We start from the raw sequence: 20,560 nt of genomic DNA on the forward strand, positions 1-20,560 counted from the left end.
TTAGCTCTTGTATATTTCTCTGCAGCTCCGTCAGGCTGTTTATGATTTTTATTTTGAATTCTTTTTAGGGAAACTGGTTAGGTCTCTCTCTGTAGATCCTCTCTCAGGTGTTGTCTGAACTATCTTGGACTGGACTAAATTTTTTGCCTTTTCATGGTGATAGCGGTGGCTGTAGGCAGGCTGCAGGTGTGTCAGCTGGGAGAAGAAAGTCCTTTCCTGCTTGCTGGATGCCTTGCCCTTCTCTGCTGCCTGTGCCGGTTACCTGCACTCCTGGAGCAGCCACCGGGTTAATCCCCTAAACTCCTGTGGGCGGGGTCTCCATCAGAACAGCGCGGAGCCCTGCGGGGAGTGGCAGGCACGCCAGCTGTGCTCTTCCGCAATAGCAGCGCCCCTGCCAGGCAGCTGTGTGCCAGCAGTGGCCTTTGGGTCTGGCCCGGGCGGCTGTGCATTGGGCTGGGATTCTGGTCGGCTGCTGGGAGCGCGGCTGGTCCCTCTGGCACCGCTGCAGGTGCGCGTGGGCCTCTCCCGGGCTCCTCTGGAGCCACTGCCGGCGGCTTGCGCAGGCTGCACCTGGGCTGTTTGGTTGCCGCCACGGTGGGCTCGCAAGAGCCGCTCCTCTGGTGCCAATGGCATACACGATCCACTCCTTGTCCCCCGGCGCCGCTGCCCCCGGCATGCGTTGCCACTCTCCCACTACTGGGCTGGTGTGTCAGGGTCCACGCCAGTTGGAGGAACAACTGGCAGGCTGGTTAGTGCTGTGAGGGGCTTCATAGCTGCGCTGCCGCCCCAGGGTTTAGGACGCCTCAAGTTCCCCGGGATTCCCAGATCCTGGCTAAGTGTGCCAGGACAACTTCGTCCAGCTGTGGGGTCCCAGTCTCTTTAAGACTTGCAGAAAGCACTCGCTTTTATTTTTTCTCAGGGGTGCTGGTTCCGGGGACCTGCCCACAGGTTTTGTTTTTCTATTTCTCTAATATCCAGCACCCCGTGCACCTTGTATCTGCACTCCAGGTGCGGATTTCTAGAGCTGGTTGTTTAGCAGTCCTGGGCTTTCACTCCCTCCCCATTTCAACTCCTTTCTTCCTGCTGGGTTCTGAGGTGGGAGAGCGTTCGGGTCCTGCCTGGCCACGGCTTGTATCTTACCCCCTTTGTGTGATGTTGAGTTCTCGCAGATGTAGATGTATCCTGGCTGTTGTACTGCATCCACTGGTGTCTCTTTGAAGAATAATTGTATTTACTGTATTTTCATAAATATATATGTTTTGGGGAGGAGATTTCCACTGATCTACTCACGCCGCCATCTTCCCATGATCCCCCTGGACATTCACTTTTTAAAAATGTTATAGAGGAGTTCAAGCACAGGAAGAGTAGTTGAATAATGGCCCCTAAGATCTTTTTAAAACCTAAGGGTCTATGACTGAGGGTTCAACTCTGCATCACTTTGTTAAATACCATTGAACTGGTATTGATTTACTTTATTAGTACAATAAAAAGTTCAGCAACCAATACCTAAATATTTTAAAGTGCTTAAAATTTTAAATCTCAAAACTATAAGCTTTGGAAATTTTTAGAAATGATTTTAACTCACCATTTCATTGAATGTTGGATTCCTAGTTTTTCGTGAAATTTTGGTTTTACGTTTGGATGTTTTGTGGGTATCTGGAAGCAGGTATGTTTTGACATATGGATTTGGGTCAGCCCCATCTTCCGTCACCTATAAAACAAAAGCATTTCTTACCAGTTAGAAAATAAAGAAAAATGCGGGGGGAAGCATTTCTTTAACAGTAATGCTTCCTACCAAGGTATGGGCTTCTTCTACAATTATTATTATTTGTAATCACTCACAAGATCTTTGATGTGCATCACCATGATGAAAAGAGTACCATTTCGGTAAGAGACAGATAACTTCACTGCTCCTCCTATTTGGCCTGGAGTAGGACTGAAGGGACCTGCATCTGGAAATGCAATACGTTCATGTTTATTTTATCTTGTTTGCTGTGGTTCAAACCGCTGCTTTTTTTCTTTTAAACAAAAAAAATTTGCTTCACTTCCAGGACCATCACACATGAGGGTGGGGAAAGGTAAAGAAGCTGGTAGGCCACCGATACATACCTCTTTAAGTAATCCTATCATATTAGGAAAATTATATTTATCCAGAATAGACTGACTTAAAAAGAATAGCCTCCTCTTATTCTCACTCGACTACAGCCAATAACCCCACTAACACTCTAACCACTGAGAAGTTACAGGCTTGCACAGCATAGGGAAGCCATGAATTATCAATAATAAAAAAGAACCTTACCTACACACCTAGTTATTCCTTCGGCCTTCTCATCACGAAGTAAAGGGTGGAAAAAAGTACAAACAAGATCACACTAAGAAGAGAAAGAAGATTCATTAATCTAAATATTATGCAGCACAAAAAATAGTATGTTATTATTTATGTTGTTATTATCAGTTAGGATAGTCACCTCTGCTACATCTGCTGAGGCACTCATCAAACTCTGTAAATAGCTGTTTAACTCAATTTTTCTTTTGGCTGCTACATCTTTTATGTGTGTTCTTCCCAGAACCATCTTATTAGGAAAGCTATGGAAGAAAATGAAAAAAGTGCAATTTAAATTATTTCATTTGGGAGTATTTACAGAATCAAGTATGGTATTTACTTAGAAATACACTTCTTTATATACTTAAATACAAAATAGTATTTTAATCTGCATAATTTTTATAATTTCTCTTCAAAGTACTAGAGATGAAATAGTTCATCCATTATCCTTTTGTGAGCCTTAGTACAAAATACACTGTTTTGCTAATTTGCTATATTTATTACTTATTTTCTACTTGTCTCTTCTCAAGATTAGTCATTCACAAATATTTTATCCTCCTAAATAATCATTAATCAACTATAGCTACTGTAGATAACAATAAAATCCACAAATCATGTAGGGCCCAAATCAAGATGACCTCAACTCTGCCTATTTTGTTGACAGTGGAAAAATGAGAATGCTCATAGAAATGAACTCTGATAACCACTTTGCTGACTAACTTTTGAAATCTAGTCTGAAAATCTGAGCACCTTGACACAGGAAATCTGCTGGTAATTAGCTACATGAAAACTGGGGATTTCCAAAAGTAAGCCCTAAGATTCTGATTAAGTCTCAATACCTGACTATTATTTTTCAGTGCAAACTCTATATGGCCATAATAGATTATTTCTGCAGTGACTTAAAATCTGACTTTTAAAAACCAAGGTTCCAAATCTTGTGTTGCTTATTGTAGTAGAGATAACAAATTTAAAGCTTTGACTAAAATAAAATAGCTGGAAAAATCCCATACTTTAAGTTCACAACTTTGATCATTTATTCATTCAACAAAAACTTACAGTTCCTTGTCTATGTCTAGCACTGTTGGTAGGCTCTTGTGATACAAAGGAAGATTAGTCACACATGATCCATAGTCTATAAGTGTTAACACAAAACTTTTGACAATTGATGATAATGAAATTATTTCCTGTAAAAAAGGATTAATTACAAAAGAAAATTACATACCCTGGTAGCTTCCATAGTGGAAAAATAATACTGAGCTTATTGTGAAGCTCCTGAAATTCGTCAAATGTCCGGAACACAAATGATGGTTCAAGTTGTCCTTCCCTCAAAATTCGGACTACATAAATCTGAAAAGAAGTAACACCCCAACCTGTTAGATTTATACTAAAACCTTTCTGGATAGAAAGATATGTAAACAAGAACTGAAGAGTGAAAATCACTTTATTTCCAGGACTAAATATAATAACTATACTTCCCAAATTTATAAATTTAGTACATTTCAAATAAAAATATTAGTAAGTTCACTTAAGACAGTAAATGAGAAAAAAGGCAAAATGTGTGGCTGCAGGGGGACAAAGGAAAACTTGTCTTACTAGATATTTACACTATCAAGTCACAGTACTTTAAACAGTGAAATAGTGGTGCAGAAAAAGTCAGATAAATCTATGTAGACCAGAAATAAATTTGAGGATATACATAAACTTATATGTATATACAGGTGGCATTATAAATCACTGGGGAAAAGAAAGAATAAAATGGTGTTAGGATAAAATAAATGTACAAAATTTTACTAAGAAAATAAATGCATAAATATTTACTAATAATAGGTGAAAATTAAAACAATGAAGTTGCTTTTTAAAATCTATCAATTTATCAAAAATCTGAAGACTAATAGTGCTACAAAGTATTGTCCAACAAAAACATTAGCACAAGTGTAAAAATAATAGCAAAAAGATAATGCTATGCTATTGAGCAGAGGAAAGCACACTGAAGATCCTGTTTCTGTTTAAAAATAAACTTTGAGTGTGTACTTTATCCTTGGAGAGTTGAATGAGAAAGTTAGACTTTTGCTTTTTATACATCTATATTGGTTGAATTTGTTATAATGAGCAAGCTTTACCTTTGACATTAAGAACAAATTGAAGATAAGGAAGGAGAAAAGCCAAATAGCACCACCCTTTTAGTCTTGTTTCTGAAAGGAAGTATATCATTTACCCCTCATGTTTTCAGCAAATTTACCTAGAAATAAATACCAAAAACCAATTTGGGATGCTCCAAGTACATTTTCTATTTATGGATAATGCATAGAAGAAAGATATGAAAAGAACAAATCCTTGGAACTTTGGCACAGTCAGTGAAGAAAGTAGGAAGGACTACAATAGTGCATGCATGAGTCTCTACAAACCAAACTCACGTAATGCTTATCTGGATTGTATTTCTTATGATAAGTGAAAACAGAGACTTCCTTGATTCGACCATCTTGTCTAAAGGAGTACGTTTTGGGTGAAAATGAAAGGATGGGCTCATCATTGGAAGGAAGACCAGAAAATCGCAACTGAGCAAGGTTGTGAATGAAGAAGTTAAACTTGGTGGCAATGCTTCCCAAACTTGATTCAATCAGCCTACAAAATAATCAGAAAATGTGTTAACAATAAATGTTCGTGACTAACCAAGCTTAATTTTTTTAAGACTCTGAAACATAAAAAACACTTTCACTCCTTTAAAAATATTAAGCAGAGTTTCACTTTGCCAAGGATTCCCTTTCTATAAGCCAAAAGTCCATTAAAATATAAACTCATCCCAGCTTAAGCACAAGAAACTTTCCATTCCATTCCATCCCACTGTCTCTAAGAAAAGATGCTTGGATTTGAGCCCTGGGGGGTCCAATATTAACCAAAAAGCTTATAAGAGACAGAAGACGATTGGTATAATGCCAAAAGGGTAATTCATTTTTTAATTCTCTTGTAATAAATGGAGGTGACAGTAAACAGGTGTAAGCACCCAAAGTAATTCAAATTTTAAAAAAATCTCTTCTATTACAGAGAATAGTAGGATCTGGTATCAGAGTCCTTCAAATAATCATAATTTCCCTCAGCTGGGAAAAGACATTTTGACAAGATGGGCAGTTTGGTGGGGATAAATTTGGAAGGCAGGCCTGGGTAAAACAGTTTAGGCAAGCAAAGGAAGTAAGTCTCAAAAACAGAATAGAGGAATCTGGAAAGAAGAATGAGATTCAAAAAGAAAAGTCAGAGAGACACACAAAGCTTTGCTGTCGACTAAATGTTTGTATCCCCCAAAATTCATATTGAAGCCCCAACCCCATAGGGCCTTTATGGAATTAGTAAATAAAGTTAAATGAGGTGATAAGACAGAGTCCTGACCCAGCAGGATTAGTGTTCTTTTAAGAGCCAAGAAAGCTCATGCTTTCATGCTGTAGCTCCTTCCTTCATGTGCAGAAACAGTGAGCAAAGTCAGTCATTTGAAAGCTAGAACCCTCATCAGGAAGTGAATTGACTGGCACCTTTATCTTGGACTTCCTGGCCACAGTCCCACCAAAACTATGAGAAAATGAACTTCTGTGTAAACCTCCTCATCTGTGCTATTTTTTTTTACAGTAGCCCAAGCAGATGAGACTAATACACGCCTGCTTTACAGTTATGCTCAGGGGAGCAAATAAATCTCTTTTAAAAAACAAAACAAAACCATCAATATCTAAATTATCAGGATTAGTTTGGAAGACTATAAAAATGTCAGCTTCCTTCAATTCAATTCGGCCCAGACACTTGAGACTATGGAAGTCCAGTCCAGTGTTTTCTACCTCTTCTCCACTGAGAGGAAGAAAGCAAAAGAAAAAGGAAAGAAAAGAATACAAGTCTTACACCCCTCCCTATGTGGCATTAAAATGAGGTGGTACTACTCATCAGTAACCAACCTGATCACCAGACCCTTGATACATAATTTGCCAGGAAGATCTACTTTTAAAGCAAAAACAACAAATTCAAATGCCAGTCATTGGTATGTGTGTTTCAAGTACTGTGTTATGTAATAACAATTTATTACATCATTGTCCCAAAGTTTGGTGTTTTAAGCATTATGGTATTCACGAAAACTGTTATGGCAGAATCCTGAAAAATAGATTAGTTTGGTGGGTTTGATAACCAGATAATAATTTGATAATGAGGTATCATTTAGAAAAAACAACTTTGCATCTGGCACTGTAGAAATGTTTTGCAGAAACAGTTCATAAATAGGATATTTATAAATGAAATCATACTAAATAAACCTTGAGATCATATTTTGAGAAATATAAATATATTTTTTAAAGTGCTGTTGTAAATCCTTTATATTTATCCAATAAATAAACTTTTGACATAAGCCTTACCTGGTAAAGAAAATTGTAGCTTCTGCATCTGTAGTTTGGGGTTGAAGTGCATCTCTAACATATTTCAAATCTTGAATACTTGTAAGTTCTGGTAACCCTGAAGGAATCATCTATAAAAAGGGAAGGAAAAAAATGTTTGTGAGTTGAATTTTTTAAGTCTGCCCCTCACCCCTCCCTAGAAGCTAGCCAAGTAATTAGAACTAAAGCAAACTAAAACAAATATAGTTCTGAAGAATTTCTTAATATTTTAGGAATCTAAGTGATTCTCTTATAAGTGAAAAAATTGAAGCCAAGGAGGTCAACTGAAAAGTCACAAAGACAGTTTATGAAATAAAAGCTGTGAAATCCAGATCTTTAGTCTATTCTTCTGTTTTTACATCAACTTTAGTCACAATAATAACAGGTTTTTGTTTGTTTTTACTTTTTACTTAATATAATTTCAGAAAAGTACACAAATCTTAAGTTTATAGTTTAATGAATGTTCACAATCTGAACACACACAGATTAAGACACAAAATATGTACCAGCATCCCAGATGCCCTTTTCAGGATCCTTTTCAGTTACTTTAACTCCTCGTTCCCTGGATAACTACTTTAGTGATTTATTTTTTGTATTTTATATAAGTAGTGTCTGTAATTTTTAAATATTTTGCTAATAATTTATCTAACATTTGTAGAAACAGTAAGTGTTATTCCAGAATCAGAAATTATCTTTTAGATAATGAAATAGAGGTATTAATATAAAATTAATTAAATACTTATAAAGAACAATTACCAGCGAAAGGAGGTTGAGAAAGAGGTTTGTTTGCTTTCTTATCAAATTGTAAGCCTGACAGCAGAGGTCCACAAACAACTGGAAACGAATGGTGGGCTTCTCACCCCCATTAATGACATAAGCCATATCAGAGGTCAGTACAAAAGGAGCCCGATCTCTATGTAAAAAAAAAGTACATACAAAGTATTATTTAATGAAGATATTCAAATAGTGCTCTTATTATTGCACAGCTACTGAACTATATGAGTCATAGGAATTTCCAACTGGGAAACTAAGTATGAGGTAGTTATGAATTTGCATAATTTTTATAAATTCACATTTTCAGGAAAGCCATTACATAATCTCATTATTTAGATAGCAATTATATATGAACTTTTTTCCAAAGTGGTATTTATGAATTCACACACCCAAATACAGATCTAACAGTCATTACAAACATACAGAGAGAAAACTTATGTACTCATTGCTATTGTACAAATGAGAACATTTCCAGAAGGTACCTCGAACTAGATAAAATAAAATAAAATATACTTTACTTCATTTAAACAAAGGTACACACATATACTTATTCTTGTGTACTACATTTTCCATCCCCAGTTATGCTAAAAAGGAGTTAGAAGGCAAAGAACAGCAAGAAAAAAAGACAAGGTTGGGACATTAACTGTGAAATAGGAAGCACCTCTTTTCTTTAGCAACATTATTAGTACCTTTTGAAGCTGCCAAACATCTGTGCATGGCCCAAAAACTTTCCAAAGTCAATGTGGAACATGTGTCCTGTGCTTCGAAGCATTATATTGTCATTGTGTCGGTCACAGATGCCCAAAACATAGGTGGCTACACAGCATCCAGCACAAGAATAGATAAAATTTTCAGAAGCCTGTACAGACAAAATTATACAAAATTACTTTAGGAAATAAATCATTTTTAGAGGAGGCACAGTTACAAAGATTACAGTAATTTACCACTCTTTGAGAACACTACTGTAATCCATTTTTTCAAAAGCTTACAAACTAGGTATGGTAACAAAAGCCAGCCTTTTCATATTTCAGAAACAAAAATACCATTCCTAAGGTGGTTACTGCCCCTTCTCTAGCATTTGTCTTTTTTATTTTTTTAGAAAAAATTTTAAGGTATTATTAATATACACTCTTATGAAGGTTTCACATGAAAAACAATGTGGTTACTACATTCACCCATATTATCAAGCCCCCTCATACACCATTGCAGTCACTGTCCATCAGTGGCAGTAGGATGCCACAGATTCACTATTTGCCTTCTCTGTGCTACACTGTCTTCCCCATAATCCCCCCCCAACCATATGTCTAGCATTTGTCTTTTAACAGGCAGAGATCTCATGAGTCCTTACTTAGGTACACACTGCCTTTGAAAACCTTTTAAGCACATCTGTAGAACCCTGCTCTTTACAGGCTCTGCTGATTACCAAGTGGTACCACTTGGATAAAAATTAATCTGAATGAAAGACTGTTCCCCCCCACCACTATTTTTTCTTGGCTTGCAGGGAAGGCATGTGCAAAGAAAGTTGATTTATTTCTTTCAACACCTAATAATATAGTTAGTGTGCTTTATTGTCCATTTGGTGACTCCTTGTGTGTCTTCTGCAAGTTTCTCAAAGCTGGAAACCTATCACTTCAGTCCTGCCTGCTCCCGGTATTAAATTACTAACATAATATCACACAGAAGGATATGACAAGATGCTTACCATGAACATATTTATCTTAAAGCATACATTTAGATAATTCTCAAGATCTGGCATTTCTAAATGTGGCCATCATATGGCTCTGCATGTTCATGTGGTTAATTTTATTCCATAAACCCCCAGAAATCATAACTGATGATGATGGTAATAGCAAATGCTTATACAGCACTTATCACAAACCAGGCACTGCACTACTCTCTTTCTCTACACACACACACACACACACACACACACACACACATACACAGTATACATGCACATGTATACAGTAACTCCTTTAACACCTCAGAACAAACCAGTAATGTAGGTACTATTATTACTACCATTTTATATATGAGGGAAACCGAAACAGAGATTATTTGCTCAGGATCACAGAACTGTTAAGTGGCAAAGCCAAGATTCAAACTCAGACAATGTGAGTACACTATGTTATATTCCCTTTTACTTGGTAAAGCACTTGGTAGAGCCAAATGCATAAAAGGCACTCACTCAAATGTATGTTACTTAACAATTTTTTGTGTCAAATAACTTACCTGAAATAACAAAAGAGTAAACATTACTATAAACAAGTATTGGCTTCTGCTGTAAAGCTTTCAGATCTTCAACAGTTTATAAAAGATCAAAAAAGGACAAAGCTCCTCTATTTTACTTTCTTAGGTTGGCAGATAGCACTTACACATATTTATCTGTGTGATACATTAATGATTTGACATAAACTGGGCTGGGAAATGACATTAAAATTGGGATCTTCTTATGTCATCATTGAAAGTGTTCTTGACTCTTCCTTAGGCCCATTTAGGATTGTTAGAGGCCTTATGTTCTAAAAGATCTCTTCTTATTATGTAATTCAAAAGTATACTAAAACAAAAAATGTATGCCTCCAATAATGGTAAGAATAGCTATCAACTGCAGAATTTATGTAACTTTTAATATATATTAATTCACTTAATTTTCATAAAACCTTATAGTATTATTTTTTATAGTCATGATATATACTATAATACAATAATCAATAATATTTTATAGCAGCGGTCACTGAGTCACAGAGGTTAATAATTTGCCAAGGCAAGGCTCCATAGTTGGTGAGTGACCTGGGGACTGGATTTAACCCCAGAGCGTCTGGCCTATAACTGTGATCTTAAATGCAGCCACCTTTACTCATTTCCATAACTTTTCTCAAAATCTTTGTGTAATATAACATTCTGGGTTATAAGAGCACCTGTTTTGCTGGCCTCTTAAATACATGTTTGTTTGGAATGTTTTATGGGTAATTTAGCACTGGTTTCACTCAGATCCTGCCATTAAATGCATTCTGTTTTTATACTATTTTCTTGGAGAAAGATACTGTTTTCATTACTTAAATAGTCACCAGAGCTGGAAAATGAAAGCACTTAGACCTATGCAATACATTCTTGACAGAGTTATTTAGAATAAGGAGATGTGCCAATCACCTTTTCATATTCCTCTTCAGAAGGATTGTATTTCCTCAGCCACTCTGCAAGTGGTTTATCTTTAAACGATCCAGTCACACCATATTCCACTTGGATTTTCCTGAGGGTATCTGAAGCAGGAACTAGCTCCACCATGCCTTCAACAACAAACAAACCATGAAGCTATGTGAAAATGTCTCCCAAAAGTAATTGTTTAAAGAATATATAGCTTTCAATTGTTTACATAAAATACCAGCTAGTAATTATCAGGGGGGAAAAAAAAATCAATGCTGGCAGCCTATGCTAGAAAATGTGAGCAATCAAAATAAATTTTTATTTTCAGAATACTTAAGTTGAATTTGACTATTTGAGACTCTATATCTATAAATCTGAACCTCCATGTGCTATCCACCAAAAGAATAACAACTTTAATTATAAACTAGATGATACTGACCTCACTACTAAACCTATTTATAAGATACATGCTGGTTCATTTCAGCACAAAAATTTTCTCTAATCATGATTTGGGCAATATAAGAGTGTTTCAGAATACACATAGCCTTTCAAAGGGTAGAACAGATTAAGACTGTCTTTGTGATATGCTTAAGGCTAAAGTATGTGTTTTGTTTTCCAAACTGAGATGTAAATGCCTAGCTGGGCAAATCATTTTTGTTTCCTCTATAAATCCTTTAAAACAAGTATCAAATTATGGGACACCTACACAATGAATACAATGAAACAGATTTTTATGTGCTAACATATAAAGATCTCAAAAATGTATTTTTGAAGACAAAATCCAGATGGGGAACTATACTTTTGTGTTTAAAGGAAAGGCTACTATGTATGTTGGAATATACACAAAATATACCCAAAAGGCAATGTAAGCTGTTACATTTTGGGAGTAGGATGCCTAGAATTGAGGATGAAGGTATGGGAGAAAATTAAGATTTACTTTTCAGTTTATTCCATTACATGCTATATTGATATTTTACTGTGCATATATTATTTATTTAACTTAAAAATTATTTTATGTATGTTATGAAACAAGGAGATGCAGCACTGGTGTGCAAAATAAGATATGAATACAGAGACCTGCTTAGGACAAGGGACTGGAAGAAACCAAGACAGCCAAGGTCTCCAGACCACCCCAAAAGTACACAGGGCCAGGTTGTAATCTGAGTAATCTGGTCACACATGGAGAATTAATTCATTTGCATCTTTTATGTTGGTTCTGTTGCATAATCTAGTTTATAGTTCATAATGACATCCTTTTTCCATCATTACTTGTATCTTGATTCTATGACTATATTTAATCAAAGTTTTAATATACATACAAATTTCCAATTTCGTAATCAAATATACATATGCACAAATCACTATATAAGAGAATGGACCAAAGTTCACAAGACATACAAAGTACTACTATCTATGTAAGATATGGTCCCTGCCCTGAAGGAACTTAAAATCAATCAGGTGGGTAAGATAAAACATGCAGTAAATGTCTGGTGAGTATTAAAGACAATTAATTGCTCAGTCTGGAGAAGGGATGGATTACTATAGATTGAGGTCTTGTTAAAAACTTCATAGAAGATGTGGATATAATTTCTTCATTTGAAAAATAAGAATACAGGGAGGAAACACAAGTGAAAAGCTTAGCACAGGGCAAAGTAAGCACTGAATCATTGTTAGAAAAACAACAAAAACAACAGGAATTTGGTTGCCCCCAATTTTACATGGAATTCCGTAAGAAAAGAAGAAATTCAACTATACGAAGTTAAGTGTGGTGACAGAAAAACAAATCCAATGAAATGGTAGACTTTCACTGAGGAATCTTACTTGATAAAAGAACTTCTACCTGACAAGACTTTTATGAAAAAGAACCATCAAGAATTCCTAAATTGACATGATTTTAATTTTGACAAGGTAAAGTTTGTAAATCTGAACCTGAGAATGGAAAGTGATAAGGTTCTCATACTGTCCTGATGGATAAAATGGAGAAATGTGGACTGGTTCATAACCCAATGAAATATATGCTTAACCAAATAAAATATAAAACCCAAAGATTTAGCAATCACCCAAAGGAAGATCTCTAGTGACATTCTGCAAGGGTTGGTTCTTGGCTCTTTCTTAATAAATATTTCTTTCAATGACTTAGCAGAAGCTGCAGCAGAAGCTCTGTTTTTCAAATGGGATCATGACATAAATTAAGAGGTTCCATTCGACAAATGTTCATTTGACAGATGACTAAACTCAGATTTTAGAAAGAATCCAACATGTGAAGAAGAAATGGATCAAATAAAACAAGAAAGTTAACAGTTAAGGTCCTGCACTTGAGTTTAAGATACGAAATGTAAACGTACAGAATGGCCAAGGCATGCTTTAGTAGGAGCCAGTGTGATGGCTGTATTTGTGAATAAGCTTCACATGTGTGAAACTTTGCCCACCCTTACACAGTTTATAAAATCCAGATGCCATTTCTTAGAGACTATGGATCTCTTGAGCCCTTTACTATGACAAAAACAAGTTGATTAGGTAAAGTTACATATGACAAATAGTTGAAGAATTTGGGACTCAGGATCTGAAGCCACAATACGGTCATCAGGAAGGAGGATTTGACTTAATTTCATGATAATGTATGAACAGAAAAGGAACTGAAGGGTAGAAGACCCAGAGTCAGTTCTCATGTACCTGAGTACAAGAGCTCTACAACTACTAGAGCTATCGAGATAGGGACTACCTTGAAATGCAGTGAATTCTCTTCATTATAGGCATTTAAGTATAAATTGAATAGCAAATATCAGAAGGACGATTAGATAAGATAATCTTTCAGATGACTTTCTAGTGTCTATGATTAGAATCTGTGAAGCATTTCTCATTTCCACCAACCATAGGTGATTTTTCTCTTTTAAAACCCCACAGCAGTAGGGGGGATATCACTCCCCAACTTCAAGCTCTACTACAAAGCCATAGTAATCAAGACAATTTGGTACTGGCATAAGAACAGAGCCACAGACCAGTGGAACAGATTAGAGACCCCAGACATTAACCCAAACATATATGGTCAATTAAAAATTGATAAAGGAGCCATGGACATACAATGGCAAAACGACAGTCTCTTCAACAGATGGTGTTGGCAAAACTGGACAGCTACATGTAGGAGAATGAAACTGGACCATTGTCTAACCCCATATACAAAGGTAAACTCAAAATGGATCAAAGACCTGAATGTAAGTCATGAAACCATTAAACTCTTGGAAAAAAACATAGGCAAAAACCTCTTAGACATAAACATGAGTGACCTCTTCTTGAACCTATCTCCCCAGGCAAGGAAAACAACAGCAAAAATGAGCAAGTGGGACTACATTAAGCTGAAAAGCTTCTGTACAGCGAAAGACACCATCAATAGAACAAAAAGGAACCCTACAGTATGGGAGAATATATTTGAAAATGACAGATCCGATAAAGGCTTGACGTCCAGAATATATAAAGAGCTCACACGCCTCAACAAACAAAAAACAAATAACCCAATTAAAAAATGGGCAGAGGAACTGAACAGACAGTTCTCCAAAAAAGAAATACAGATGGCCAAGAGACACATGAAAAGATGCTCCACATCGCTAATTATCAGAGAAATGCAAATTAAAACTACAATGAGGTATCAGCTCACACCAGTAAGGAGAGCTGCCATCCAAAAGACAAACAACAACAAATGCTGGCGAGGCTGTGGAGAAAGGGGAACCCTCCTACACTGCTGGTGGGAATGTAAATTAGTTCAACCATTGTGGAAAGCAGTTTGGAGGTTCATCAAAATGCTCAAAACAGACCTACCATTTGACCCAGGAATTCCACTCCTAGGAATTTACCCTAAGAACGCAGCAATCAAGTTTGAGAAAGACAGATGCACCCCTATGTTTATCGCAGCACTATTTACAATAGCCAAGAATTGGAAGCAACCTAAATGTCCATCGGTAGATGAATGGATAAAGAAGATGTGGTACATATACACAATGGAATACTACTCAGCCATAAGAAGTGGAAAAATCCAACCATCTGCAGCAACATGGATGGAGCTGGAGAGTATTATGCTCAGTGAAATAAGCCAAGCAGAGAAAGAGAAATACCAAATGATTTCACTCATCTGAGGAGTATAAGAACAAAGGAAAAACTGAAGGAACAAAACAGCAGTGGAATTACAGAACCCAAAAATGGACTAACAGGTACCAAAGGGAAAGGAACTGGGGAGGATGGGTGGGCAGGGAGGGATATGGGGGGGGAAGAAGAAGGGGGGTATTAAGATTAGCATGCATGGGGGGAGGGAGAAAGAGGAGGGTGGGCTGCACAACACAGAGAGGACAAGTAGTGATTCTACAACATTTTGCTAAGCTGATGGACAGTAACCGTAATGTAGTTGTTAGGGGGGACCTGATATAGGGGAGAGCATAGTAAACATAGTACTCTTCATGTAAGTGTAGATTAAAGATTAAAAAAAAAAAAAAAGAAAGAAAGAAAGAAAAGGGGGATTACTCCTTGATAGGATAAAACTCTTGGTAAATCAAAGATCAATGCATGCTTTAAATATCCTTAATGTTGATCACTTAAAGGGTGTCAGACGATCAGCTATGGAGGTACTCTTTTCTGATAATATTCCTTTCTCTTAAAAAAAAAAGCAGTTACTGCATGCTGACCTCCAATGAGTTCTGCACAGTGGTATAGAGGGCATGTCAAAGTGTGGGCAAAGGGTCTGTTTGTTTCTATGCAGAAGATCAAGGCCTAGCTTGGATACCCAGAAAATGAACTAACATACGATATGAGGAGGAGCTTCCGGCATCAGCACTCTGGAGGACTCGTGCCGGGGGATGATCATCAAAAAGCCTCCACAGGGATCCAGACGATGCTGCGGTTGTGGCTGCATCCAGCCCACCGTCTCCTGGACTTGCCATGAGAATGAGGAGGGAGATGTCTAGGCTGGCATGTGCATACAGTGAGACAACGAATTTGACCGGATCTGTACTGTTGGAACTCAACCAGGAGTTGGGAGGGGTGCAAGGTGTAGCACTCCAAAATCTTATGACTATAGACTATCTACGGTTAAAAGAACATATGGGATGTGAACAGATCCCAGAAATGGGCTGCTTTAATTTGTCTGATTTCTCTCAGACTGTTCAAGTACAGTTGGAAATATCCATCATATCATAGACAAATTTTCACAAATGCCTAGGGTACCTAAATGGTTTTCTTGGCTTCGCTGGAGATAGATGGTAATTATAGATTTGCTTTGTTTATGTCACCGTATTCCTATTATGTTAATATGTGTGTACAAATTAGTTAGTAGTTTAAAACCTATACATACTTAAGGTACTCTACAAGAAGTATGTCAAAGCAATAATCAATCCTCCCATGTTTTCTTCCATATGCTACCTCTATAGCTTTTCTTCTTCCTAATTACAACCCTTAAATAGAATTCGTTCCTCGTATCGAATTTACCAAGTATCATAATTCCTCCAGGTGGTAAAGATACCTCGAGACAAGTGCTGGGCATAGAAGCCACAGGGCATAAATCTGCAAAGAAGTAAAAAGCTAACCTTTTCAAACAATATGGCTTCTCTCTCACTTACCAACTTTACATTTCCCTGTATGGCCCCGGAAGATGACTGGTTAGCCAGAGACGGGTAAGATTCCTCAAGGGAGGAACAACCTAAGACAGGCACAGTCACAGGGGGGCCATCAGGTGAGAAATTGGGGATCAACAGAGGTGAGGCTCAGAACCCCATCCCCCCTGCTTTGAGAGAAATCTTCTGCATCCGTGGATGGTTTATTGCCCTTGTCTAGCTTGGATTAACACATAGTCTACAGGCACACACCTTATCATCTACGATTCCTCTCCTACAACACTAAACTATGTTTTCTACCTTTATCTTGCATCTACCTACCACTGCAGCATTTTATTAAAAATAAAAATAATAATAATAATAAAGGGAGAAATGTGGGATCAACATATAAATCAAGGATAAAAATCAAATTAATATTTATATTTGACCTGTTTATAGTTCATAATGCGTGATCAAAACCGAAAGTTTCTGTGATGAATGCCCTTGTACTGTTCACGATGTAAGAATTTATTTACTATGTAAGAATTCGTTCACCATGTAAGAACTTGTTTGTTATGCTTCAGAAGATTGGAGACTGACGAGAATTAGGCTTGAGATGGATTAATGATTGTACATTGAGCATTGACCCCCCTATACTGAATTTTATTGTTAACAACCATTTGATCAATAAATATGAGAGATGCCCTCTCAAAAAATAAAAATAAAAAATAAAAAATAAAAAAAAATAAAACCCACAGCATTGCCTCTGTAATTCTTAGAGCTTTTAGTCTATCACAGAATTTTCTAATTACTTGTATTATGTCTTTAATTGCTTCCCTCTAAAATATAAGCACTACATGTAATCAGTATTTTGCAAATGGGAGATACATAACAAACATTTATTAAATAAGTTATTTTAGATTATCTCATTTAATTATCACAATATTCCTTTGAGTGTGGTACTATTAACATTTCACACAGGTGGTAAGAAAAACTTGTTCAGTAAATAAGATGAAATCAGCTCTTACTAAAAAAAAAAAAAACAACTTTACAACCATTATTTTATTTTCCAGAACTGAAATCAAAGTTAGTTTAATTAAGACTTGGTCTGTCTTAATTTTAAGTAGAAAGCTAAAGACCATAAAGTCCTCATTAGGTAATTACTGGACACCTCTGGTTACTATATAGAGCATTTATTAGGACTGCCCCTTGTGGTCTTTAATCATGAGAAACTGAATAAATAAAATAACATTAAATTAAAGTAAGAAACAAGATCATAGTGTGGCATCAGGACCCTTAGGGAAGGTACACTCTCAGTTCACACATGAAAAAAGAAGGAACCAAGACACCACTAATAGACTTACCCCGATCTCTGCCAGTTGAGAGACATTTGAAAATCACCATTCTTAAATCTAGTCCTTCTTTTAACCAGATCTTATCCATAATCTTTATCATCTGTAAAGCTAACATATCTTGCCGAAGATCTTCACCAACCTTGAAATAAGTAAACAAAATGTAATTTGTATTTTTCCTAGACTTAATAGATTACATACTACAAATGGAGGGGAGTAAGGAGGGGGACGAACAGAAGAGTGAAGAATGAGATGAACAGAACTACCTTTTATTCTCCTGCAGCATTCTAGAGAAAGCTACTTAACTTCTTTATATCTCAGTTTCCCGGACTGTATACTTTAAAAAGGTGAATCACATTCCAATTTTTTAAAAAGGCAGTATAGGGAATCTCTGTGATGATCAAAATATTTTGTATCTTAACTATATCAATGCCAATATCCTGATTGTGATATTATATGATGGTTTTGCAAAATGTTTCCATTGAGGGAAGCTGAGTAAAGGGCACACAACCTCTCTGCATAACTTCTTACAACTACAAATCTACAATTATCTCAAAATAAAAAGTTTACTTGAATAAAAGTTAAACCTCACAAAACGAATTAATTTTAACTGGAATCATATCAAGTTTTCATTTTTCTTTTTAGAACTGCATAAAATAACTTTAAACACATAATGATGAATAATACATTTATGAGACTAGCCAAGAAAACTATGAAAAAAAATAAGGATGGAGGGCAATTACTTTAATATACAACTTAACATGTAAAATTTGTGTTCAAATAACTAGTGCTGTTTTAGGAAAAGACAAATACATCAGTAAAATAAGAGTCCAAAACTAGATCTGAGTATACGAGAACTTGCTATATGTCTCAAAGTGGTTCAAGAGCTGTCCTTATGAACCTCCACTAATTAAACTCATTTAGTTAACTATAACTCTCCATTCTTTATCCTAAATATATTATCATCACAATAATAGTATATTATTATTATTATTATTATTTATTTATTTTGGTATCATTAATGTACAATTATATGAGCAACATTACGGTTACTAGACTCCCCCCAATATCAAGTCCCCACCACATACCCCATTACAGTCACTGTCCATCAGCATAGTAAGATGCTATAGAATCACTACTTGTCTTCTGTGTTATACGGCCTTCCCCATGAACATCCCTGTATTATGTGTGCTAATTGTAATGTCCCTTTTTCCCCTTATCCGTCCCATCCCACCCATCCGCCCCAGTACCTTTCCCTTTAGGTAACTGTTAGTCCTTTCTTGCGTGCTGTGGGTCTGCTGCTGTTTTGTTCCTTCAGTTTTTGCTTTGTTCTTATACTCATGAGTGAAATCATTTGATACTTGTCTTTCTCTGCCTTGCTTATTTCACTGAGCATAATACCCTCTAGCTCCATCCATGTTGTTGCAAATGTTAGGATTTGTTTTCTTATGGCTGAATAATATCCCATTGTGTATATGTACCACCTCTTCTTTATCCACTCATCTACTGATGGACACTTAGGTTTCTTCCCTTTCTTGGCTATTGTAAATACTGCGATAAACATAGGGGTGCATATGTCTTTTTCAAACTGGAGTGCTGCATTCTTAGGGTAAATTCCTAGAAGTGGAATTCCTGGGTCAAATGGTATTTCTATTTTGAGTTCTTTGAGGAACCTCCATACGGCTTTCCACAATGGTTGAACTAATTTACATTCCCACCAGCAGTGTACGAGGGTTCCCCTTTCTCCACATCCTCACCAACATTTCTTGTTGTTTGTCTTTTGGATGGTGGCCATCCTAACTGGTGTGAGGTGATATCTCATCGTGGTTTTAATTTGCATTTCTCTGATGAATAGCGATGTAAAGCACAATGTCTTCTTTGGAGAAGTGTCTGTCTAGATCCTCTGCCCATTTTTTAATTGGATTATTGGCTTTTTGTTTGTTGAGGTGAGTGAGCTCTTTATATATTTTGGATGTCAACCTCCCTTATCAGTATGTCATTTAGAATATATTCTCCCATACTGTAGGATGTCTTTTTGTTCTACTGATGGTGTCCTTGGCTGTACAGAAGCTTTTTCGTTTGATATAGTCCCACTTGTTCATTTTTGCTTTTGTTTCCCTTGCCCGGGGAGATATGTTCATGAAGAAGTTGCTCATGTTTATGTCCAAGAGATTTTTGCTTATGTTTTTTTCTAAGAGTTTTATGGTTTCATAACTTACATTCAGGTCTTTGATAAATTTTGAGTTTACTTTTGTGTATGGGGTTAGAAAATAATCCAGTATCATTCTCTTACATGTAGCTGTCCAGTTTTGCCAACACCAGCTGTTGAAGAGGCAGTCATTTCCCCATTGTATATCCATGGCTCCTTTATCATATATTAATTGAACATATATGCTGGGGTTAATATTTGGACTCTCTATTCTGTTCCACTGGTCTATGGGTATGTTCTTGTGCTAGTACCAAATTGTCTTGATTACTGTGGCTTTGCAGTAGAGCTTGAAGTTGGGAACCAAGATTCCCCCTGCTTTATTCTTCCTTCTCAAGATTGCTTTGGCTATTCAGGGTTTTTTGTGGTTCCAGATGAATTTTTGAATTATTTGTTCCAGTTCGTTGAAGAATGCTGTCGGTATTTTGATAGGTACTGCATTTAATCTGTAGATTGCTTTAGGCAAGATGGCCATTTTGACAATATTAACTCTTTCCAGCCAAGAGCATGGGATGAATTTCCATCAATTAGTGTTCTCTTTAATTTCTTTAAGAGTGTCTTATAGTTTTCAGGGTATAGGTCTTTCACTTCCTTAGTTAGGTTTATTCCTAGATATTTTATTCTTTTTGAAGCAATTGTGAATGGAATTGTTTTCCTGATTTCTCTTTCTGCTAGTTCATCATTAGCGTATAGGAATGCAACAAATTTCTGTGTATTAATTTTGTAGCCTGCAACTTTGCTGAATTCCAATATTAGTTCTAGTAGTTTTGGAGTGGAGTCGTTAGGGT

General features: G+C 36.4%; 1 protein-coding gene across 11 annotated transcripts in view; it reads right to left on the bottom strand.

Annotated features, from left to right (window-relative positions):
* Positions 1 to 20,560, bottom strand: part of PIK3C2A (phosphatidylinositol-4-phosphate 3-kinase catalytic subunit type 2 alpha) — a 128,806-nt gene that overhangs the window by 12,025 nt on the left and 96,221 nt on the right. For 7 of the 11 annotated variants that reach the window (XR_012122620.1, XM_073216260.1, XM_073216261.1 and 4 more), the window contains 12 exons: positions 17,579 to 17,708; positions 15,431 to 15,553; positions 10,648 to 10,784; positions 8,187 to 8,356; positions 7,480 to 7,636; positions 6,706 to 6,815; positions 4,738 to 4,945; positions 3,546 to 3,670; positions 2,469 to 2,586; positions 2,300 to 2,372; positions 1,843 to 1,952; positions 1,586 to 1,711 (listed from right to left, as the gene is read on the bottom strand). Coding sequence is in view for 7 of the 11 variants with exons in the window: in XM_073216260.1 (XP_073072361.1) it covers positions 1,586 to 1,711; positions 1,843 to 1,952; positions 2,300 to 2,372; positions 2,469 to 2,586; positions 3,546 to 3,670; positions 4,738 to 4,945; positions 6,706 to 6,815; positions 7,480 to 7,636; positions 8,187 to 8,356; positions 10,648 to 10,784; positions 15,431 to 15,553; positions 17,579 to 17,708 (1,587 nt within the window). In the remaining 4 variants the exon portion in view is untranslated. The remainder of the gene's footprint in view (positions 1 to 1,585; positions 1,712 to 1,842; positions 1,953 to 2,299; positions 2,373 to 2,468; positions 2,587 to 3,545; positions 3,671 to 4,737; positions 4,946 to 6,705; positions 6,816 to 7,479; positions 7,637 to 8,186; positions 8,357 to 10,647; positions 10,785 to 15,430; positions 15,554 to 17,578; positions 17,709 to 20,560) is intronic. The other 4 variants (XR_012122622.1, XR_012122621.1, XR_012122623.1 and 1 more) reach the window with 2 other exon arrangements.

Source organism: Manis javanica, chromosome 11 (genome assembly GCF_040802235.1).
Source record: "Manis javanica isolate MJ-LG chromosome 11, MJ_LKY, whole genome shotgun sequence".
Lineage (NCBI taxonomy): Eukaryota > Metazoa > Chordata > Mammalia > Pholidota > Manidae > Manis > Manis javanica.